The sequence below is a fragment of the Pelodiscus sinensis genome, chromosome 3, assembly GCF_049634645.1.
Source record: "Pelodiscus sinensis isolate JC-2024 chromosome 3, ASM4963464v1, whole genome shotgun sequence".
Classification (NCBI taxonomy): domain Eukaryota; kingdom Metazoa; phylum Chordata; order Testudines; family Trionychidae; genus Pelodiscus; species Pelodiscus sinensis.
The window spans coordinates 77,934,298-77,956,117 of NC_134713.1; the positions used below are offsets into that span (position 1 = coordinate 77,934,298).

Consider the following 21,820-nt stretch of genomic DNA (forward strand, 5'->3'; position numbering starts at 1 on the left):
GCAGTCCTGGGAGAGCCCTCACCTCCCCTAGTCCTGGCAAACTCCCTATCCGGGGCCTATCAGGTTCCGAGGGTGCCAGACCAGGGAGGTCCAACCTGTATATAAAAATGTGCCACAGTGAATACACCCTGTATCCATAAACAATTACCTGTTTTTAGAACAAGGGATGATGAAAATAAAGCTGTAACACAGAAAGACAGGGCTAGCAAGTCTTTCGTCAACTCCCATTAAACAAAACTGACTAGTATAGTCAATATATAAAAATACAATTGAAAGGAGTTTGAAAAACAAAAGCAAACAGTTTGTGTTAGTTTATTTAAATTCTTGTATATGCCTGTCAGGTAAGAGGAAATTCTCCTCAGAAATAAGCCAATTATATTAAGTTGCTTTCCTGGACCTCATACATATCTGTATTAAATGAGTTACTTGGGGCAAAGCTCAAAGGATGCCTTGGAACTCTGATCCAAAAATAGAACAGTACTAAGCAAACAATGTTTGGAGTAGGAAAGAGACAGAGGGAATAGTTGAAGGGAGGTGAGAAAAGAGAAGCTGAGTGGAAGAAACATACCTGTTTTATGAAATGATGTTTTCTTTGATTATGTATTATTTATTATTCTAGTCTCCTAGATTCATAATGACATTTTCATGCACAAGCCTGATCTTCAAATATGCTACATGTCACTAATGTCTTTGGGTGTCTATGACTGGTTAAATATTTCTGTAAAGCAACATCTATATAACATACATAATAGGATTTTTCTTATGGATTTTCTCAGTGTTTAAATGTTTCCATTTAATTTTGAAATATCTTGCCAAACATCTTTGTTATAAACTTTTGGCTAATAAAGAAATAATATGGACTATCAATTTCTTATCTAATTTCTTGCTTTACCTATAATTAGGGACCAAGAGAAAAGATACTGGTTTTTGCTATACATGACTCAGTTCATCACAAATTGGTTATATCTCTAAGTTCAACTTATTTTATTGGACAAGCTACCTATTTTTCATGCTGATTATTCCATCCAATATCTTATACAAGATTTACTGAAGACATTTCAAACCCACCTCCTCCTTGTATCCATCCGTTTTTTACTAACCGATGAAAAATTGACTCTTTATAAGTAAGCTTCAGACCACTGCATGAGGTCCCTGCTTCTCCTGTACACAAAGAGCGAAAGTTCTCACAGGTTTTGGGGCACATATCAGAATACAGCTGCAAAATGAATGGAGAAAAAAGATGGGAAGTTGGTAAATCACTTCAAAGGCCAGATCCTGCAATCTTTTTGCTTGAGAGTGAGGGCTGTAAGCAGAGCCTGATAATTGATTTTTCCTTCTGTAACTTACCTCAAATAACAAAGTGCCAATGGGCTGCTCCTGAACAGCTATGTCCATGTACACAAATACATGCTGTATAATTGGGAAAACAAATCCAATGGGAAAAGCGTCAAATATCTTCTAAAAAAAATGTTCACTCTTCTTATCAAAATACAGTCTGATGCTCAGTGAAATGGTATCAGTTTCTTTTTATAGTTAACATCTAAAATAGACCCATAATTAGGTACCCAACAAACAGACTTTACAAATGATAACATATGTATTATATAGTCCAATATTTTGTTGAAACAAAAACATTCTGCAAGTTTCATGTCATTCTTGGACAAAACCACCATTATGGTGCACTGGGAAAGATCAGGCTGGACCCATTTAATCAGTGGTGTAAACAGGTGCAGGTTCTCTGAAGCCCATGTAAAAATCACAACCGACAAATCCATAGTAGTGATTGCTATGCCTAATGAAATAATTTTGCAGGATGGCTGATCACTGGTCCGATATAAAGAGGTAAATAATTCAATTGCAGTCAGCAAGAAGCAAATTTAGTTTATCATTTCTCATGGATAAACTGATCTCTGATAGGAAAAAGACGTTTTAAAAAATTAAATGACAACTGAATTAGGTTTTCTAGAAATAACCACAAATCAAACATCATACTGTTTTCTAGAAATAACTATTAGTCAAACATCATACTGCTTTGGAAAAACATCAAAAAGTTCAGCTCCTTATCTAAAAATTACCTGAACATCCTGGGTGAAATCAGTTTTTGCTACTGCCATTCATGAAGCCAGGATTTCACCCTGTAAGAGTGTGTCTACACAGAGGCTGGAAGCAAGCCTTTCAGATCAGTTAGACAGACTCACACTAATGTGGCTGGAGTTAGTTCACTAAGAATGGACACTGCATCCCAGGTTGGAATTCAGGCTGCCAGGTCTAAGGAATTGTGTGGGCTTGAGAGCCTGAGCTGCAACTTCCATATTGCTATTCTAAGCCCACTATCTTAAGTTCTGCTAGCAGGAGGTTTACTCCCAGCTGCAGTGAAGATACACTCAGAGCCTATAAAACTGGGCAGGAAACCTGTGGGCTACGTCTACACTGCAGGCTTCTTGCGCAAGAACTGTTTTGCGCAAGAGTTCTTCTGCTAAAGGTCTTGCGCAAGAGCGCATCCACACTGCCAAGTGCTTTTGCGCAAGAGCACCCATGGCAGTGTGGACGCTCTCTTGCTCAAGAAAGCTCTGATGGCCATTTTAGCCATAGGGGTTTCTTGCACAAGAAACCCCTGTTGCCTGTCCACACTGCCTTCTTGTGCAAGAGCTTTTGCGCAAGAGGGCTTATTCCTAATGGGGAGAGGATTAACTCTTGCGCAAGAAGCCCTTTGTTCCGACGCTTTACTGTAAATTTACTTGCGCAAGAACACGTGTGCACTGTAGACGCTCTGCAAGTTTTTGTGCAAGAAGCCTGCAATATAGACGTAGCCCAATAGAATAACTTTATTCATGAGATTTGTAGCAGTTTTGATTTTAGAAATTTCAAAAGAATATTCCTTCAAGTCCAACAGAGGGACTGGAGTACATGTCTTCTGTGGAGAGGCTGAGGGATTTGGGCTTATTTAGTCTGCAGAAGAGAAGAGTGAGGGGAGATTTGATAGCAGCCTTCAGCCACTTGAAGGGGGGTTCCAAAGAGGATGGAGAGAGGCTGTTCTCAGTGGTGACAGATGACTGAGGAGCAATGGTTTCAAGTTGTAGTGGAGGACGTTTAGGTTGGATATTAGGAAAAACTATTTTACTAGGAGAGTGCTGAAGCACTGGAATGGGTTACCTAGAGAGGTGGTGGAATCTCCATCCCTAGAGGTGTTTAAGTCCCAGCTTGACAAAGCCCTGGATGGGATGATTTAGTTAGGGTTTGTCCTGCTTTGGGCAAAGGGTTGGACTCGATGACCTCCTGAGGTCTCTTCCAGCCCTATGATTCTATAGCATTTCAGCAGTTTTTTGTCCAGTTCTGATCAGAAACAACTTAGTTCTATTCTGTCTATATTCCCTTGCTGCTGAGAGGGGACTGTCCCAAATTCCTCTAGTTTCTGGCTGCTAGGCACAATTTCCCTCCCCTCCTGACTGCTGGGAGGAACAAAATCTCCCATCTCCATTCTCCATTCCACGGATGTGGACTTACTGCTTCTTCTTTTCCGTCTCTTTGGTAGGATTCCAGTGAACATTTCTCCTTGCTGTGAGGGTGGGAGGAAAGAGAGAACTAGGGACTGAAGTGCAGTAGTCTCCTTTCATTTCTTATTGGGTTTGCCATTTTGCCAACTAAGTATGAGGTAGGGCAGGGAGCATACGGACTAGTCTTTTCCTCAAGATCACTAAGTCAGAGTATTTCACCAAAAGTCCTTTAGTATGACAGCATCATGAACTTCACTGCAAGTCTATTGTCTTAGACCAGGTGGTCCCCAATGCGGTGCCTGCGGGTGCCATGGCGCCCGCCGGGTGTATTTATGTGTATCCGCCGAGTGGCCAGGGCCAGCTCGAGCCATTCCTGCGCCCTGGGCAGCAGGCGCGCGATGCAAGTGTGGCACCGCCCCCCGGCGCATTGCGCGCCTTACAGCTGCCATCAAGCGCTTCCCATAGGTTGGTGCCCCGGGCAGCTGCCCGGCTAGCCCTCCCTTAATCCGGCCCTGCATGCGTGGCCCCTGCCCCGGGCATGTGGCGCGTGCGCGGTGCTGGCCCTGGGCATGTGGCGCAGGCGCAGCCCCGCCTCCGGGTGCGTGGTGCATGCTCGGCCCCAACCTGGTCGTGCGGCGCATGCACGGCCCCACCCTCCCGCGTGCGCGATGCGTGAGCAGCCCCTCCCCTGGGTGCTCGGCAGCCCCAAAAGGTTGGGGACCACTGTCTTAGACACTGAGATTGCATATCAAAAAGTAAAAAACTGGGTGACAAACATACCGCAGATTTATATGGATGGATCTAAGACGTTATGTTGAGAAAATATCAAGCCTTCCTATTCTCCCTTCCCTCTGTAAACCCCTGCACTACCCACAAAACCACAAGCAAACAATCCATTGATAAGTCACATAATTTACAGTTAGATAGTACATCTGTAACAGACTTTACACTTGCGTTTTAGAAACCAGTGTAACCTGCCTTGCTATTTTGCATGTGTTTGGTGCAAAAATCCTCAGTTATAGCTTGGTAAAGTGCCACAGGTTTAAAATCTTGATAGTTCCACTTATCATAAGCCCATTTGAGCAGTTCTTTTTCACTTCCCAGAAGTTGACCATCAATAAAACACATCACATTGGAGGGATACTCCCATGTTTCACCTTTCAGTTCCTGAAAAAAAATTAGGAAAAAAATGAAAGCCTTCCGAAATTACACTTTGGATTTAGTGCAGAAGCAGTGAGTAATACTCAGATTCCAGGCTGATGAATGTGGTACAAATACCTAAGTAGATGGATTTTTTTCCCCATATTACTTATTGGGTGTTTATGCTTTCCCTTCCCAAACTCTAACCTTCCCTTCAAACACCACCACAAAAAAATAAAACATACAATCTTACAACTATATTTAGCAATTGCTCCTGAAATTGTTAAGAATAAACATCCAAAAGGTATAAAAGGCTGTCCAAAATCCAGTTACATTAAAACAGAATGGCTGTCTAGACTGGCAAGTTTTTCCGCAAAAGCTTTGTGGAAAAACTTGCCAGCTATCTACACTGGCCGCTTGAATTTCCTCAAGAACACTGACGATCTCATGTAAGAAATCAGTGCTTCTTGCGGAAATACTATGCTGCTTCCGTTCGGGCAAAAGTCCTTTTGCGCAAAAGCGCATCTAGATTGGCATGGACGCTTTTCCGCAAAAAGTGCTTTTGCGGAAAAGTGGCCATGCCAATCTAGACGCTCTTTTCCGCAAATGCTTTTAATGGAAAACGTTTCCGTTAAAAGCATTTGCGGAAAATCATGCCAGTCTAGACGTAGCTAATGGGTATGGCTATACAGCAACATTATTTCGAAATAACTAGCGTTATTTTGAAATAACTTAGTCTGCGTCTACAAACTAGGCAGTTATTTCAAAATAATGTTGAAATACTGTCAGACTGGAGGACTCCTTACTCTGACTCCTCATTGTATTAGGAGTAAGGGAAGTTGGAAGAAGCGTGCTCTAATTCAAAATAATCACTGCTCGACTAGTTCCTTACATCCCTGCACTGGAATGGTCTAAATTTAGTTGGTCATGCCTCAGTGCCTGGAGCTGGACTATAGGACCTCCCAAGGTCCATTCAGGCCTTCATTTCTATGATTCTGTGATATCGAGACCCCTCAATAAAGCGTAATTCTTACTGGCAGACTCAGAATGGATGTGCAAGGTGACCTATTCTGTTTAACCCTAGAAGTGGTCTCTTCAGATTTGGATCCAGCTACATTGGCAGGGCAATCTGGCGAAGTTGTACTTGCTACTGCAACTGCTGTAAATACAGCTCTTAGTTTTCTAATGCTGTCCAATGCTCTATCTTCCTTAAATATATTTAAAGTAAAGTTTTCATTTAGAAAAAGGACAGACCATTGCCCTCTTCTTTCAGACTAAATCTACTTTAGTTTTCCTCCTAAGTCAAACAAAACATCTGCTTATTTTATTTGTTTCTGCACCAAATGGTATCATGAACAGAGCCTGGCAAAGGTATAGAGAACCCAGTTTACCTACTGCATAGAATATAACATTCACTTGACAAATCAGAACTAAATCTAGGTAATTCAAGCCTAATTCACATTGGAAAAAAGAGGCACCTTTTTTTTCTCCTGTAAATATTCATGCCATGCAAATTCTAACAGAGGAAGCACTACAGGTTCTGCAATCTTGGTTGGAAAATTCAGCCTGAGAGCCTAGATTTTCAAAATAAAAGAAATATTTACTTACATGTATTTTACTTAAAATATTCCATTACATTTTGTATTTTCTTATTCAAATAGATTGAGGTCATCTATATTTTAGTTTTGATTATTTCACGGTACAGTAGACTTCCAATAATCCAGAACCTATGGGACCTAGGTGGTGCCGGATTATCAGATATGCCAGACTATCAGGAGGTACTATAAGATGGTTATATATATACTGTATATATTATATACTGTATATAAAGTGTTCTTAACCCTTTTTATTGTACATACTGTATACAGTATACTGTAATGTTTTAGTTTTTTTAAGCCTTTTTTACCCTTTTTGCTCAGTTCAGCTGCTGCCGCTGTTATCTTGTGACTCATTTTTTGCCGAAGCTCACTCACTAGGCTCTTGCCATTTTGATGCCAGACTATTGGAGTTTTACTGTAGTTGTTTACACACACGTAACAGTTCCTAACAGTTATAAGTACACACACATTTTAAATTAGTATTTTAAATTTAAGGGTTTTTTTTTTAGCACTTGCAAAATCTGCTACTTTCCAAACATTAACTAGTTACACTCACGCTACCCCAACTAGGGATGGGGGATAAGCAGATAGGGAAACTGCCACAGAGACGTTATGAATTTCTGAGCATCATCAGTTGCTGTAGACTTAATGGGGAGTTGCAGGTTCTCTGCATCTTGTGAGATCAGTCCCAGCCATAAAGTGAATCACATAGAGCCCTGCGCAGATACAACATTTTGTATCTGCATTTGCAAAAAATGAGCCACGGACATCGGCATCCATATCTGCGGATGTGAATACCTGATTATTTTCAGGGCTCTATGAATCAGGAGGGTTAGAACTTGGGAATTCCTGAATTCTAGTCCTTGTTGCCTCTCATTGTTTTTTGAACAGTACAGTAGATGTTAGATATGGAACATTTCTGTTAGGCCATTTAGGTTCATCCTCTGGAATGTAAAATTGTTCCCGGGAGTATATTTTCTGTATATGTATTCAGTCTGGTTTGCAGTTTCTCAACAATGATCTTCCATTTAAGAATCTCTAAGGCTACATGAACACTGCAGGCTTTTTGCACAAGTATGACCGTTCTTGCACAAAAACTTGCAGAGCGGTCTACACTGCACGCGTGTTCTTGCACAAGTAAATTTACAGTAAAGCGTCAGAACAGAGGGCTTCTTGTGCAAGAGTTATTCCTCTCCCCATGAGGAATAAGCCCTCTTGCGCAAGAAGGCAGTGTGGACGGGCAACACGGGTTTCTTGCACAAGAAACCCCTATGGTTAAAACAGCCATTAGAGCTTTCTTGCGCAAGAGAGCGTCCACATTGCCATGGATGCTCTTGCGCAAAAGCACATCTCTTGTGCAAAGACACATGGCAGTGTGGACACACTCTTGCACAAGAACTGTTTTGCGCAAAAAGCCTGCAGTGTAGATGTAGCCCCCATGTATTACAAACATGAACCTACTAAAGGCCTGTGGTGCTTTACACTGATCATGGCTTTACAATCTTGGTAGCTGGGCACTGGTGGATCATCCCAGTGTAAGAGGCTTCTACTTAGCCCCCACTCTGTGCCCACATTAGTGTTTGTGGTTGTTCCTTCATCCCCCCTCCAACTTCTGTCCTTCCACTGTATCTGAAGTTTGTGTAATTTAGACAGCTCTAAATAAAGATGATAGACAAGCTCAGCAGCCAGTCTGTTTAGCATTAGAGTAGACTAAAGGTCGCATTTCTACACCTCCCCCCAAAATCCCTGCAAGGTGGATATTTTTCTCTCATTTCACAGTTGGGTAAATTGAATCACAGAGAAAGATTAAGTCACTTGCCTAAGGTTGCAGTGCAAGTCAGTTTGTAAATATAATGAAACTATCTCATATGGCATCACAATATGCAATAAATGCTTTACAACAAACAGAAGGACCCTGTGCACCATATGCTTGACAGTAGCAAACGTATGACCAATATGTAGATACCAAGGGAATATTTTAAATACATAAATGCAGAATTCTTAATCTTAATTTCTTAAAAATACCAAGAACGCACAGTCATTCTATTAATTTGCTATGTATTTGTTTTTAAAAATAATGCCAGCCACTGTTTGGAAGAATTTCAAACTATTTGCTTCTGCTACAGTAACAGCCTGCAAGAAAAGTTACCTCTGCTGTGCATTTTGCCACATGGAACACAGGCTCTTTGAGAAGCCCCACAATCACCAACTGCTGCAATTGCAGGGGACCCATGGCTCCCTCACTCCCCAGCACACACCGTCTCCCGGCTTTCTCTCCTTTGGTTGCTGTTGCTTTTCTAGCTGCCCAGCCTCACTTTAGGCAGACAGAATGTAAACAGAATTCTGTTCACCATAGCAACTCCAATCAGAGGGCTAGTACACTGTAGATCCAAGTTGTACTACAAGCATTAAAGACAGAAACTCTGCCGGCACATTAGGGGCATGTCTACACAGCAGCATTATTTTGGAATAATAGATATTATTCTAAAATAACAGTGCACATTTACACAGCAAGCAGTTATCTCAACATAATGTTGAGCTGGAGGACTTCTTACTTCGATTCCTGTAACCCTCATTTTACGAGGAGAAATCGGAGAAAGAGTGCTCTAACTCAGACTTCTTGCTGTGTATAGAGCTCCAAAAGCCAAAATAAACTATTTCAACTTAAGCTACGCAATTGATGTAGCTCAAGTCGCGTAGCTTATTTCAGCTTTAGCCCTGCTGTGTAGATGTACCCTAGGAGGGTGGATTGTTTATGAAAGTACCTTTTTCACTGGACATCTTATTCACATAGCACTAGATTTTTAACTGCATCCTACACTGTTCTCCTTGGATGGTGTATTTAGATGTGCCATAGTGACCAAAGTGCACAACATGTAGATAGGTAGGATAGTCAATCAGCAAATGAAATTTTAAAAATAGTATTACAAGTTATAGACAAACAATTAAAAGGTAAAGACAACTAAATACAATGTTTAGTTTTTCTTCCCATGGAAGATACCTTCCAGAATTAAAAGAGACCTACTTATGGAGATTATATGAATTTAACCATCCCACTTTCACAATTAGGACAGTTAAATTAAAATCTTTTAGAAATCCCACAAAAATGTATTTGTCATAAGTACATTATATCCTTTCTATTATCACGTGCTAATCTAAGTGCTTCTATGACGGTGTGTTCCTCTCACACTGGTCTGGAGAGGGTTAATGTGATTCAAAAGGGCTAACTAACTGGATAGGCTTCATAGATAAGCACTCTTTGAGGACTGAACCCAGAGGGACAGGGCAGGCTTCAGATCAGGAAGTGAGGGTGGAGGCAGCTGTAACATGGAAGTCTGCAGTCACTCTCTGGACTTAGAGCAGCAAAAGGTAGAAAATCAGGAAGAAAAAACTCCTAGGAGCCTGCTGCTGAAGGAATTGATGGTTTGAGAGAGGTGAATTAAGAAACAATCCAGGAAAAGAGCAGTAGGGTTTTGGGACATAGCAAACCTTGACTGCTGATTGAATGGTCTATTGTCTGGAATGCAGAGTAGTGGGCAGGTTTGGGTTCCCCTACCAGCCACTGAGGAATTGGCATATCCTTAATTGGGGCACTGTTCAGAACAATAGTTAGACAGGTAGTCCAGTAAGACACTGATAGGAATGTCGGGAAGATTAATTAGCTACTATTAATACTTTATATTGTTCTGTTTGAGGCCTTATCTAAACTACATATGATTTGCCAGTATAACAGAACCTTTTAGTGTAGATGTTGCATATGACAACAGAATGCATTTTTCTGCTGGCATAGCAGTACCTCCTCAAATGACATAAGCTATGCCAGCGGAAGTACTCTGGCAGCATAGTTGTATGGGTTTTGCTGGTACATTCATTAAAATACCCCTGCCTGCAGTAGCTTTGCTGATAATCAGGGTGGATTGATTTAAAATAACAAAAAAAAAATCATTGATTTAAATTAAGTTTCTCAGTGATACGTCTTCACATATTGCTTCAAACAATGGTGAAAAACTAATAACTAAAACATGTTAATTTACAGCTCAGAACAGCATTTGACATCATATAAGAACATATACTGTGTGATTTTTTTAGATAACATGATTTTTATTAATTTAGGAAATAGTACATAATACTCATTACCTGTATCAAGCTGCAGATGCAGCAGTAGTACATTAGGAATGGTAAGAACTAAGTTACACACAAACACAACAGTATGTATACTTTATTAAATGAAATCTTAAATGTTACATAAATGCTTCACACTTGCAGTTGCCGCAATCTTCTGAGTTGCCAACTGTCCTTACACTTCTTTTTAGAGTTTATAAAATGTTATAAACTAACAGACAAGTCCTCAAATGAATGATATCGTTAGAACTTTTACAATTAGCTCTCATCTTCCCCACTCCCACTGTCATTTTGATGCAGATCTGATTCCAAGTTACTAAAAAAGCTAAGACTGACTATGCTTAGAGAGCGTTTAATTTTGGAGTAAGCCCCATTGAAGACAAGTGTAGGATGGGGTTCCTTTGGGAAAGCTAAGTTATACTGAAGTAAAATAGGGAATAGACTTATGGCATCACCATGATGGTCTGTGGCTATGATGTTCCAAAATAAGAGGCATGTATTAATTATGTAATATAAAGTAAGGAAATTACATTGGCAACTCTAGATTTCTCTTACTGCAGCTTCTGTACTGTATACTTCAGTGATTAATTAGTTAATTACATTTAGAATCTAACAAGCCATAAAGATTAGCTTAAACACTTTTTTTCTAGCAACATTCAACATGGCAAACAGCTTGGGAATTTACTTGAAAAATCACATTTATACTTCAAAGGTGTGAAGAGGGACTTGAATAATGATGCATTGGAAAGTTGATCCACATCATTTTCTCCCAATAAGCAGTTTTTTTTATGATGTTTCATTCTTGCAGCCAGGCCCTGCATCATCTTCTTGCTCTTCTTACACATGACACTTTTTCCTTTTTTACTCACAGAATGAATTTCTTCAAATTATTCCCATATAGGGTCTCTTTTACACCCAGAGGTCATGAGTTTTTTTTGTGTCAAAAGTGTAGGGGAATATAGGAAGCTGGGTGCACGCTGAATAACACCTTCCCTTTTCCTTTCCAGTACACTCCAATGTTCCTTTCTATACTGCCTCCATCCTTTCCTATGTATTGTCTGTCATTAGACAATGTCTTAACTAACTCTCAAGTGCTTGGTCCAGGTTCACGACCACATAAGCACAGAAGAAAAAAAATCCTATCCAGCCTGGCTACATCTACACTGCAGGCTTCTTGCGCAAGAAGCCTTTTGCACAAGAGTTTTTGCGCAGAAATATCTTGCACAAGAGCACATCTACACCTCAAAGTGCATTGCAAAAGTGATATGCTTTTGCACAAGAGAGCATCCACACTGCATGGACGCTCTCATGCAAGAAAGCTCTGATGGTCATTTACAGAATGGCCATCAGAGCACCTGTGCTTTTTCTTATGAAACCCCTTGCACAACAAACCCCTCTGGAGCATCCACACTTGCCTTTTTACACAATAGCTTTAGTGCAAAAGGGAGTTATGCCTTGTAGAAGGAGGTTTACCTATACCGGCAAAAGCCCTCTGTTCTGCTGTTTTACTGCTGATTTACTTGCTCAAAAGTGCATTTGAGGTGTGGATGCGCTGCAGGTTTTTGCGCAAAAACCTTGCAGTGTAGACGTAGCCCCTGTATCTGTCTTTGCACATATTTCTTAGCAGACTAACAAATTGAAAGCCCAGAACTTTCATGGAAGCAAGAGTTGGTTGCTAGACTGGACAGATTAGAGCCATTAATTCATTTTTATGAGACTAAGTGTAGGAATAGCATATTTGTGATAAGGGTTAATTGTAACTTATTTTTAAATAAGAAATATAGCTTATTTTATTTAAAAACTTTACAAATCCAATTTAAATAAAAATATCTGATAATGCTCTTGCCAGTTTTTAAGTATTTGTTTGAATAAAATGCTTTGCTCTGAGGCTTCTGACTTTTTAAATTTGCAATGAAACAAATGTTACAAATTATTTAAACTTAGTCATATTATATATCAAAGATACCAGAGCTACAATAAAATTAAAAAGGACCAAATCCAAATTGAGACCTTTTAATCAACAATTTGCTTCTAAAGCCCAGCTCTCAAATCCACATTCATGTGTCTGACTGGTACCTCCAAATATTGAGTGTTCAAACAGTACGTAGCTGTGTGGTAAAGCCTTAGGCTGACCAGATTGATAGTTATAAAATGAACCTTCTAAGAGAAGATTCAAAGTTAGAAAGGAGGAGGAGAAGAATTCACAAGTTGTAAGAGGAATGCCAAATAATGAATCCTCAATTTTTCCTACTCGTTATCAGGGACTGGCACAGTGACAAAGCTGGTGTCCCCTCTGCTGATATTTTCCTAATTGTAATAAACAGTCATATGTCCCTGCTGATTTAGTTAGCTTCTAAGGGTATGTCTACACTAAAGAGGTTTTTTTGGATAATTGGCCATTTTTCCAAAAAAACTTCAATTACGTCCACACTGCAATCGCATTCTTCGAAAGAAAATCGAAATAGAGGGGTTTTTCCGACATTGGTAATCCTCATTCTACGAGGAAGAAGCCTTTTTCCAAAAGAGCTCTTTCAGAAAAAGGCATGTGTGGACAGGGAAGAGGGAGTTCTTTCGCAAGAGGAGGAAAAAGGAAAAAGCACAGATGCCCTGGCAGCCATTCCATCTATGGTAATTACAGCTAAAATTCAAGATAGTGTCCATTCAGTGTGGACGCTATCTGTTGAAAAAGCAGATTGCTTTTTCAATGCGATTTGGCAGTGTGGCTCTCTTTCAGAAGAAGTTTTTCCTGAAGATCTCTTCTAGAAAAGCTTCTTCCAAAAGAAGTCTGCAGGCTAGACGTAGTCTATTGCTGTCACAAGGCTTAGCTCACAGAGTAGGCTAGAAGGGGCCATCTTCATCTAGATGTGATGATCTAGTCTGACCCCTGTATAGCAGAGGCTGTTGAACTTCCCTGAAGGTGGAATTACATCATCTTTCAGAAAATTCATTCAGTGTTTATTTACATTTGTCCAATGATAGAAAATCTATCACAAACCTTAATAAGTTTTCCAATAATATATTATCCTCATTGTTAAAAACTTGGGGCTCATTTCTAATCTGAATTTAACTAGCTTCACCTTTCAGCCATTATATCTTATTTTATTTATTAGGTTGAAGATTCCACTATCAAATTGCTGTTCCCTGTACTTATATATTGTGAATAAAATACCCCTTAACCTTCTTAGTTAAAAGACAGATTAAATCTTTTCTATAATGCATGCTCTCCAATCTTATAGTCATTCTCAGGGCTCTTCTCTAAACCCATTACAGCTCATCAATATTCTTCTTGAATTGTGGACACTGAAGCTGGATTCACTGTTCCAAGAGCAGCTCACCAATGTCAAATACAAAGGTAAAATAACCCCTCTGCTCAACATTCCCTTTGTACATCCAAAGATTGTATTATTCCCTTATGGCTCCCGCCGTGGATTCAGCTAGTTATCCACCACAGCCCCCAAATGCTTTTCAGCAGTATTGCTTCCAAAGACAGCCCCTCCATCCTGGAAGTATGACTGTACCTTTTTTGTTCCTGTGTGTATAAAATTATGTTTAGCTGTATTAAAATGCATATTTGCCTGTGCCCACTTTACAAAGCAAGTGCAATGATTCTAAATTAATGACTTGTCCTCATTATTTACCACTCCACCAATTTATGTTATCTGTAAACTTGCAATAATTGCTTTTTTTCAGGTCTTTCATAAAAATGTTAAATAGCATATGACCAAGAACCAATCTTTGTAGAAGCCCACTAGAAACACACCTACTCAGTGAGGATTCCTATGTACAATTATAGCAAGTCCTATAATGTTGTCAGTTTTTAATCCATTTAACATATGCTATGTTGATTTTATATCAATCTAGTTCCTTAATCAAATTGTGGCACAGTAGCAACTGAAATACCTTAATGGAATCTAAGTAAATTACACAAACACTACCCTTAAGCAAGTTTGTAATATCATAAAAAAAGTTGGGTTGAGAAGATCAATGTTGTATAAAGCCATGTTGATTGGTGCAGAGAAGTGCATATGCTAATTTAAAATTGTTTGGCATGAAATGCTGTTATAGGACAACTGTTAAGCAAAACTGCATGGTGAGGTATGCTGTGGGATGAATAAAAAACCCGGATGACTGTGGCTGCATGGAGACACAGAGGCTTGGCCAGCTAGCTGAAAGCTCCATCAATTTGGCACATTTGGAACTCCCTGAAGTTGAAGTATCCTCAGGTAGGCTTCTGAAAGGAGCAGCAGGATCAGAGGGGTAGTTGGGACGGGAGGTACTGCTGGTCTTTTATCGGACGTCCTTAGTGAAGTAAGAAAAAGGTTATTGAATGCAATTGTTTAATCTGGTTAAATAAAAGTTTAGTAGATTTTCAAGCCCAGAAGTGAGAGACAGGCAATCAGTGGTTTCTGAAGAGACATGCAGGATCACTGAAATTAAGTTAAGAAAAACAGCCAAGAACATCAGAAATATACAGGCATGCTGAGAGGAAGCTTAGAAGGCATAAAACAGGGGTGGCCAAGATATTTCTCACAGGCTGAATCCAGCCCACCAACCACCTTGCCAGAACCCTCAAGCACACAGCCAATGCTGTTTTAAGCAGAGTGATGGTCTGTGTGGCTCTCTGCTTTGGAGGGAGAAGGAGGCTTGATGTGATCTCCCTGACCCCAGCCCAACCCTCAGCTCCCATTGGCTGGAAACAACCGTCCAATAGGAACTGGCCCCAGCCAACCTGCTCTCCTATTGGCCAAAAACATCCAGCCAATAGGAAATGAGAAATTGGCCTTGAGGACAAGGGCAGCACAAGCCTCTCTGCTGTCCCGGAGGTGAGAGCCACGTGTAGGGAACAGCCTGCAGTTTTAAGTGATCTGGGGATGCTGCAGGCTTCTGGCACCCATGTCCCTCCTGCAGGTCACCATCCAAACCCTCTGCACCTGGTCACAACTCCCTCCAGACTCTCTAACCCCCTCCTATGTGCCTCCCCCAGGCCAGATTCGTCTCCTGCACTAATACTCTCCCCTGACCCTACACCCCAATCCTGATGCAGGTCTCAACCCTCTTCTTCACCCAAACTACCTCTCAGGCCTTACACCATTTCCTGCATCCCAGTACCTTACCCTGTGCACCCTTCTGCACCCAGCCTCCATCCTAGATCCCACACTTCCTCTACAGAAAAGCGTGGTCCTTGACCACTTTCCAAAATCTTAAGAGGGTCTCCCACACCAAAAATTATTGCCCACCCCTGGCATAAAAGGTAACTTGACCAACTCAGACAATGATGTTAAACAAGATGTGCACAAAGGAAAGAGCAGGTAGGGATAACTGGTATTGATTATAATACATTCTTTTAATTTGTTAAGTTCCATATCATCATTAGGATCTATGTCAGGCTAACAGATCTATATTACCTGCATCATCTCATTTACCCTTTTAAAATATTGGCACAGCTTTAGTTTTCTTCCAGGCTTCAAACTTCCCCAGTGATCCAAGAGTTTTTGAAAGTCAGCATCAATGGCCCTTGTTAATTATGAAGTTTGTTGTGATGACTGAATATCAGCGTTCCTCGTAAGCTGTGCACTTGTGTGGCCATGCAGGAGAGCTTCAAATGCTGTCCAGCTGATTAGAAGAGCATCCATAGCTAGGTTGTGTGTTTCTTTTGGTGGTACACAAACATATTTTAGCATCCCTAGTATATGTGAACTTTTGTTTACACAGAGGGAGGCAGGTGGCAGCCAGCTCCTTGCAAGCATCCATTTCCACCTGCCCCTCCACCTCCGCTGCCTCTGATACACAGACAACAGCTTGAGGGGCAGGCAGCTCCATGGGAGTGGAAATATATTGGGAACCAGCTTAAAATTCATTTCCCAACATGCACCGGCTCCTGCCCTCGCCGCCGTTGCCTTGTCTTTCTTGTACTTGAATAATTGGGGGTTTTCATTAATAAGTCTTCTAGAATTTAACCTAAGAAAGCGGCAACCACTTTGCTCTGCAAAACATTTAGGAATTTACATAATAGGATGTCTCAATCCTGAATAAACCAGAAACATGGGTTATAAAAGTTGCTAAAAACTTCTCCATGGCAACCATTATACAGTTGTAAAGTGAAAACTTGAGACAGTATTTTATATCTGCTGCAATATTTAAGAGTCAACCAAATTTTATTTTCCAATGGTGTAACAAGCAGAACAATTTTACTATGTAAAGATTATTTAAGTGTTAAATAATATTTTCCTGGCTCAAATAGATTTTTTTTGTTGGGTTCCTGCCACATCAAAATCTTTAGCTTCTGGATTACAGTTACAATATATTTATTTTTTGGTAATGGTTTTCTAGGTTACATATATAGACAATATTTCTCCATTTTTTGAAGGAATTTAAGATAATGAATCAAGTTAAAGACAGTTTTACAGTTGAAAGTCATTTTTAGAATTAAAATTTGTCATCCCTTCCCTCCTCACATCAACTTATTTAAAAGTTGGTACAGCTCTTTGGAGAAACTGATATACAGGCAGTCCCCGACTTACGTTGATCCGACTTATGTCGGATCCGCAGTTACGAACCCGGCTTTTCTCGTCCCGGAGGACGTGGACTGCGGGACCTCATGGTCCCGCCGCCCGTGTACTCCGGGGCGAGAAAAGCTGCTCCGCGTCTCCCTGGTCTGCAGACTAGGAAGATGCGGAGCAAAGCCGCGGAGGGGCTCGGGCAGCCGGGCAGACCAGGGAGACGGGGAGCAAAGACCAGGGAGACGGGGAGCAAAGCCACGGAGCATGCCCGCAGGGGGACAGCTCAAGCGCGCCCGGCCTGTCCCGCTGCGGGCGTGCTCCAAGGCTTTGCTCCCCGTCTCCCTGGTCTGACCAGCAGACCAGGGAGATGGGGAGCAAAGCCTCGGAGCACGCCAGCAGTGTGACAGCGCGGCACACCTGGACTGTCCCGCTGCCTGCGTGCTCTGTGGCTTTGCTCCATGTCTCCCAGGTCAGCAGACCAGGGAGATGGAGCAAAGCCGCGGAGGACTTGGGCGTCCCCACCCCCATCTCCCTGGTCTGCTGGGGGGGGGGGGGGGGTGCAGCTAGTCCCCCCCCCCCCCCCCCCCAGCAGACCAGGATTTTCTTGCCTACCCCTGGGGTAGAGCAGCTGGGGGCTGCCGGGTTGGTCCCGCAGCGCTGCTCCGGACCAACCTGGCAGCACCCCAGCTGCTCTGCCCCAGGAGTCCTGATTCAGCCGCTGCTGGTCAGTTTCAGCAGCGGCTGAATCAGGACGCCTGAGGCAGAGCAGCTGGGGTGCTGCTGGGTTGCTCCAGTAGCGCCGAGGAGCCGCGCTACTGGAGCAACCCAGCAGCACCCCAGCTGCTCTGCCCCAGGCGTCCCCAAGTCAGCTGCTCCTGAAACTGACCAGCGGCTGACTACAGGAAGCCCGAGGCAGAGTTGCTCTGCCCCAGGCTTCCTGGAATCAGCCGCTGATCAGTTTCAGCAGCAGCTGACTTGGGGATGCCTGGGTTTCTTAAGTTGAATCTGTATGTAAGTCAGAACTGGCGTCCAGATTCAGCCGCGGTTGAAACTGATCAGTTTCAGCAGCGGCTGATGCCAGTTCCGACTTACATACAGATTCAACTTAAGAACAAACCTACAGTCCCTATCTTGTACGTAACCCGGGGACTGCCTGTACTTCTCACCCAAATTACAGCAACACATTCTCAGTAGCCAGCTGAATGCTTTGTTTCTGCAAGATGGCTAACATCCAAAAATACATTCTAGTGGTTTTCTGACCAGCCAATGGCATGTACAGCCAGTTATGTAGGAAACTTTAAAAAAAAAATCCATAGTAATTATCAATGAGAGAAAAGTTGTATTTCTAGATGACAAGCCAAGATACATATTTAAATCCCATGACATTTTTAACATCAGCCTCAACCTTCAAACTGCTGTAGCTGGCCATATGACTTTAATTGGGATTTTTAGATACACAAGTGCATTAAACAGATAATTAGTAACTGAACCCCAAATGTAGAGCACATGATCTTCCCCAGCTTTTCTTTCTGGGATGTCTTTTAAATACCACTTCAATCCCTTCTCCATTGGAAATCAGGCATTAGTAATGTAAACTGTACACATTTAATCTAGTTACAAAATGCACCCTTTTTGTAGCTCATGTTCCAGAATGATTTTATTCATTGTTTCAGACACAACGAACAAAATTATCACATTAAAAGTAATGTCACATTCTGCTCTCAAAAATATAAAAATAATGATTTAAATATATAAACTTGCTCCTCAACTAAGACAGTCTTTGTCAGGAAAACCCCCCACTCATTTGGCACATCTATCGTGCTTTACATCAGATCTTCAAAGTGCTTTGCAGAGGTTGTTAAGCATTATCCACATTTTGTAGAAGAAGAAACTACAATTAAGGCACTGAGAACTTAAGTGACTTGCCCAAGATCACACAAGTCACTTGCAGCGCCAAGAATAGCACCCACCCTTTCCAGTAGTCCACTCTAGCCACAACATCTCATTGCCTCTTCCCTCTAAATTACGTGCACAGATTTAAACATTCCTTTGGGGAGTAGGAATTGTAGAACACAGAAAAAAGAAACAGTGAACTAGGGATGTAACTGACTAGTCAACTACCCAATAAGCATAAGCTTATTGGGTAGTAGAGTCAACTAGTCGCTATTCCCATCCCTTGCTGTCTCTGATACAGAGGCAGTAAGTGGGATGGGAGCAGGAGCAGGAGCCGGTGCTGGGGTAAGCTGGCTTAAAAGCCGGTTCCGCCCAGCCCCATCTCCATGGAAGGTGGGAGGAAAAGTGTGCAGCAGAGGAGGCAGACACACAGCAGGAAATGGTGCGAGTGAGGACTGAAGCAGTCCCTGCTCACGTTGGTCTGACTGCTGTGCCTCTGCTTTTTAAATGTATCAAGAGCCTTATGGGGTTCTTGCTACATTTAAAAGTCAGAGGTGGCACAGCAGGGAACCTGGGGCAAGCGGAGACTCAAGCAGTCCCTGCTCACCCTGGTTCCCACTGCATCTCTGCCTTTTAAATGTGGTAAGAGCTGCCAGAAAAGGTGCAACCAGGATAGTAAGCGCCCTACCCCAGCCCTTATCGACAAATCAAATAATTGATGGAAATTCCATCGAATACTGGATTAGCTGCTTAATTGAAATTTAACATTCTTACAGTGAACCACAGTGCATCAATTTTAATCAAAAGCATGAACAAATTTGGTATTCAATGAATTAAAATGCACTTATCGGAATGGTCATACTGAAAATTACATATATACCTAGAGACAGAAAGCTCGTTAAATATAAGATGTGTTGTCAACATTATGAAAAAAAAAATACTGGTTACCTTGACATTTATAGTTCAGATAATAGTCACGTTGACCTCCTGAGGAGAAGGCTATGCTTGTTGATCAGGCACCTAAAGTAATAAAACCCTAAAAATACATGGATTAAAAAAAGGAAACTGAAAGCCATCCATCAAGATCATCAAGAAATACAGCTTCATATAGATTACATTTTGCAGCAAACAGAATGTGATGTGTAGGTCTTTATCTGAATGAAAAGCGCAATTCAGCCCAGTTCCCTGAAGGCAAGCGTTTAAAAAAGAAGCAATCCTAGCTTGTATTTCAAAAAGCCTGTCTCTGAATCTGGTGCTCATGGGATGGCTGGTTTACTGACAAAGATTGTGGATGTGATTCAGAAATGCGTACATTTGGGTTCTGTTCTTCACTGATTTGATGGGAATGGACTGCATCTTGGTTAGTATGAGAATGACGGCTAGGTTCCTGGGTCAGCTGCACATGCTGAGTGCCTGCTGCAAGATGAAGTTCTTCAGTTTGCCCTTGATGGGCATGAAGATGTGCCAGTGCTTCTTTTGAAAGAGTGATGACATGCATTTGCTCTGACTGAGCAGTGTCTACCTGGTTCTCCATCATATTGATACTTTGGATTTGTTCTACTTGTTCCTGCTGGGGTGCAAGAAGCAGGTTCTGCAGCTGTTGTGGTGGCTGAGTGAGCAGAGTAAGATTAGCAGCCTGGCCTGTTGTCATATTTTGGGAATTCTCAGCAGTAACAATACTAATACCTTGATTATGACCTGGCATAAAGTTTATGTTATGAACGGAATCCGTGACAAGTAACTGAATCTCCTGTCCGCCAGAGGTGGACAGTTGATATTGCTGCAACTGAAGAATGTTTCTGACCTCCTCAGAGCTACTGCTGCTGCTAGGAGCACTGCTGGGTTCTTGCAATTGCTTTTCTTTGCTGTGAATTTTCAAATGAGACTTCAGATTGTCCAAGCGTGCAAACTGCAAATTACACTCTGGGCAGGAGAAAGGCTTTTTGCCTGTGTGTAAAATGCAATGTCTTCTCTTAGCACTCGAATCCGAGAAACATTTTCCACATATACCACAAGAATATGGCTTTTCCCCTCTGTAAGAGAATATTTTACATAATCAGAAATACTAATTCTAAAACTATTGCTTTCTGCGAGTTTCTATCTGGCAAATGACTCGCATAATACATATAATACTATAACTACTAATAATCTCTGCTGTACTATAGTAGTGCTTACAGGCAGTCATGTAAGAAAAATATTCAGTGATACATTTTCTAGACTCTAGTTTTAAGACTTGCACAATAGTGTGAAAGTTCTCCCTTATTTGTTCATATTTATGAGTTAACAACAGGACTGCTGTCATACCGAAATATTGAGATTATCAATTTTACGAAGCTGAGGTTTGTCAAAACTCTAAAGCACTAAATGATAAAGGAACTTTTGCAGCTAAAGATCACCTTCACAGTTATATAACTGAACGTCAAGAATTGAACTCATGTTTGTATGTATATTGATCTTTTAACCAATACTCTATTTTCTTTAATAGATTAAAATGTATTTAATAAGGATTCACAATAAGTGTGTATTTGGGATAAGGTCTGAAATATTTATTGACATGGAAGGTAATGTAACCCATCCTTTGAGTGTGGTAGAATTTTATTTGACTAGGGTGTCTAGGTGGAAGCCTCAGGTTGGGTACTTTAAGAAACATGCATTGTTTGGACTTCCGATTGACTAATGAGGTAATACAGATACTGTTTTTGCTGGCTTGGTGAACGTAAATATAGGAATAATCAGCAGCTTTGGGGATTGGCTGTCCCATTTCTTGTTGTGCAGCCTAATTGAGTGACCTCAGTTGGCTCTCCGTAGACTCCACATATCACACCCTTATAGGACATCTACTGAATTAGAAGTTGCAGATCAGAGATTATAACAATCATACATGTCTTGGGTAGTGTAAAAATACTCATTTGTAGGATGATAATATCCTGTTAGGGAGTGCCAATAATTATATTACTGTATATTTTTCTAAACAAAATTTCACTGTTGTAATGGTTGTTTTTTCCTCTGACATTTACATGGCAAGGATTTAAACCTGTTAAAGCTTTCTAAATAAACAACTTTAAAAATAAGA

General features: G+C 41.3%; 1 protein-coding gene across 5 annotated transcripts in view; it reads right to left on the bottom strand.

Annotated features, from left to right (window-relative positions):
- Positions 1 to 21,820, bottom strand: part of ZBTB24 (zinc finger and BTB domain containing 24) — a 52,790-nt gene that overhangs the window by 19,876 nt on the left and 11,094 nt on the right. For 3 of the 5 annotated variants that reach the window (XM_006123194.4, XM_075923097.1, XM_075923096.1), the window contains exon 7: positions 18,181 to 20,780. In XM_006123194.4, the coding sequence (XP_006123256.2) occupies positions 19,976 to 20,780 (805 nt within the window). In that variant the 3' untranslated portion in view covers positions 18,181 to 19,975. Of the gene's footprint in view, positions 1 to 1,068; positions 1,217 to 1,347; positions 1,411 to 4,472; positions 4,662 to 6,112; positions 6,209 to 8,381; positions 9,024 to 18,180; positions 20,781 to 21,820 lie in introns of those variants that run through there. The other 2 variants (XM_006123246.4, XM_006123193.4) reach the window with 2 other exon arrangements.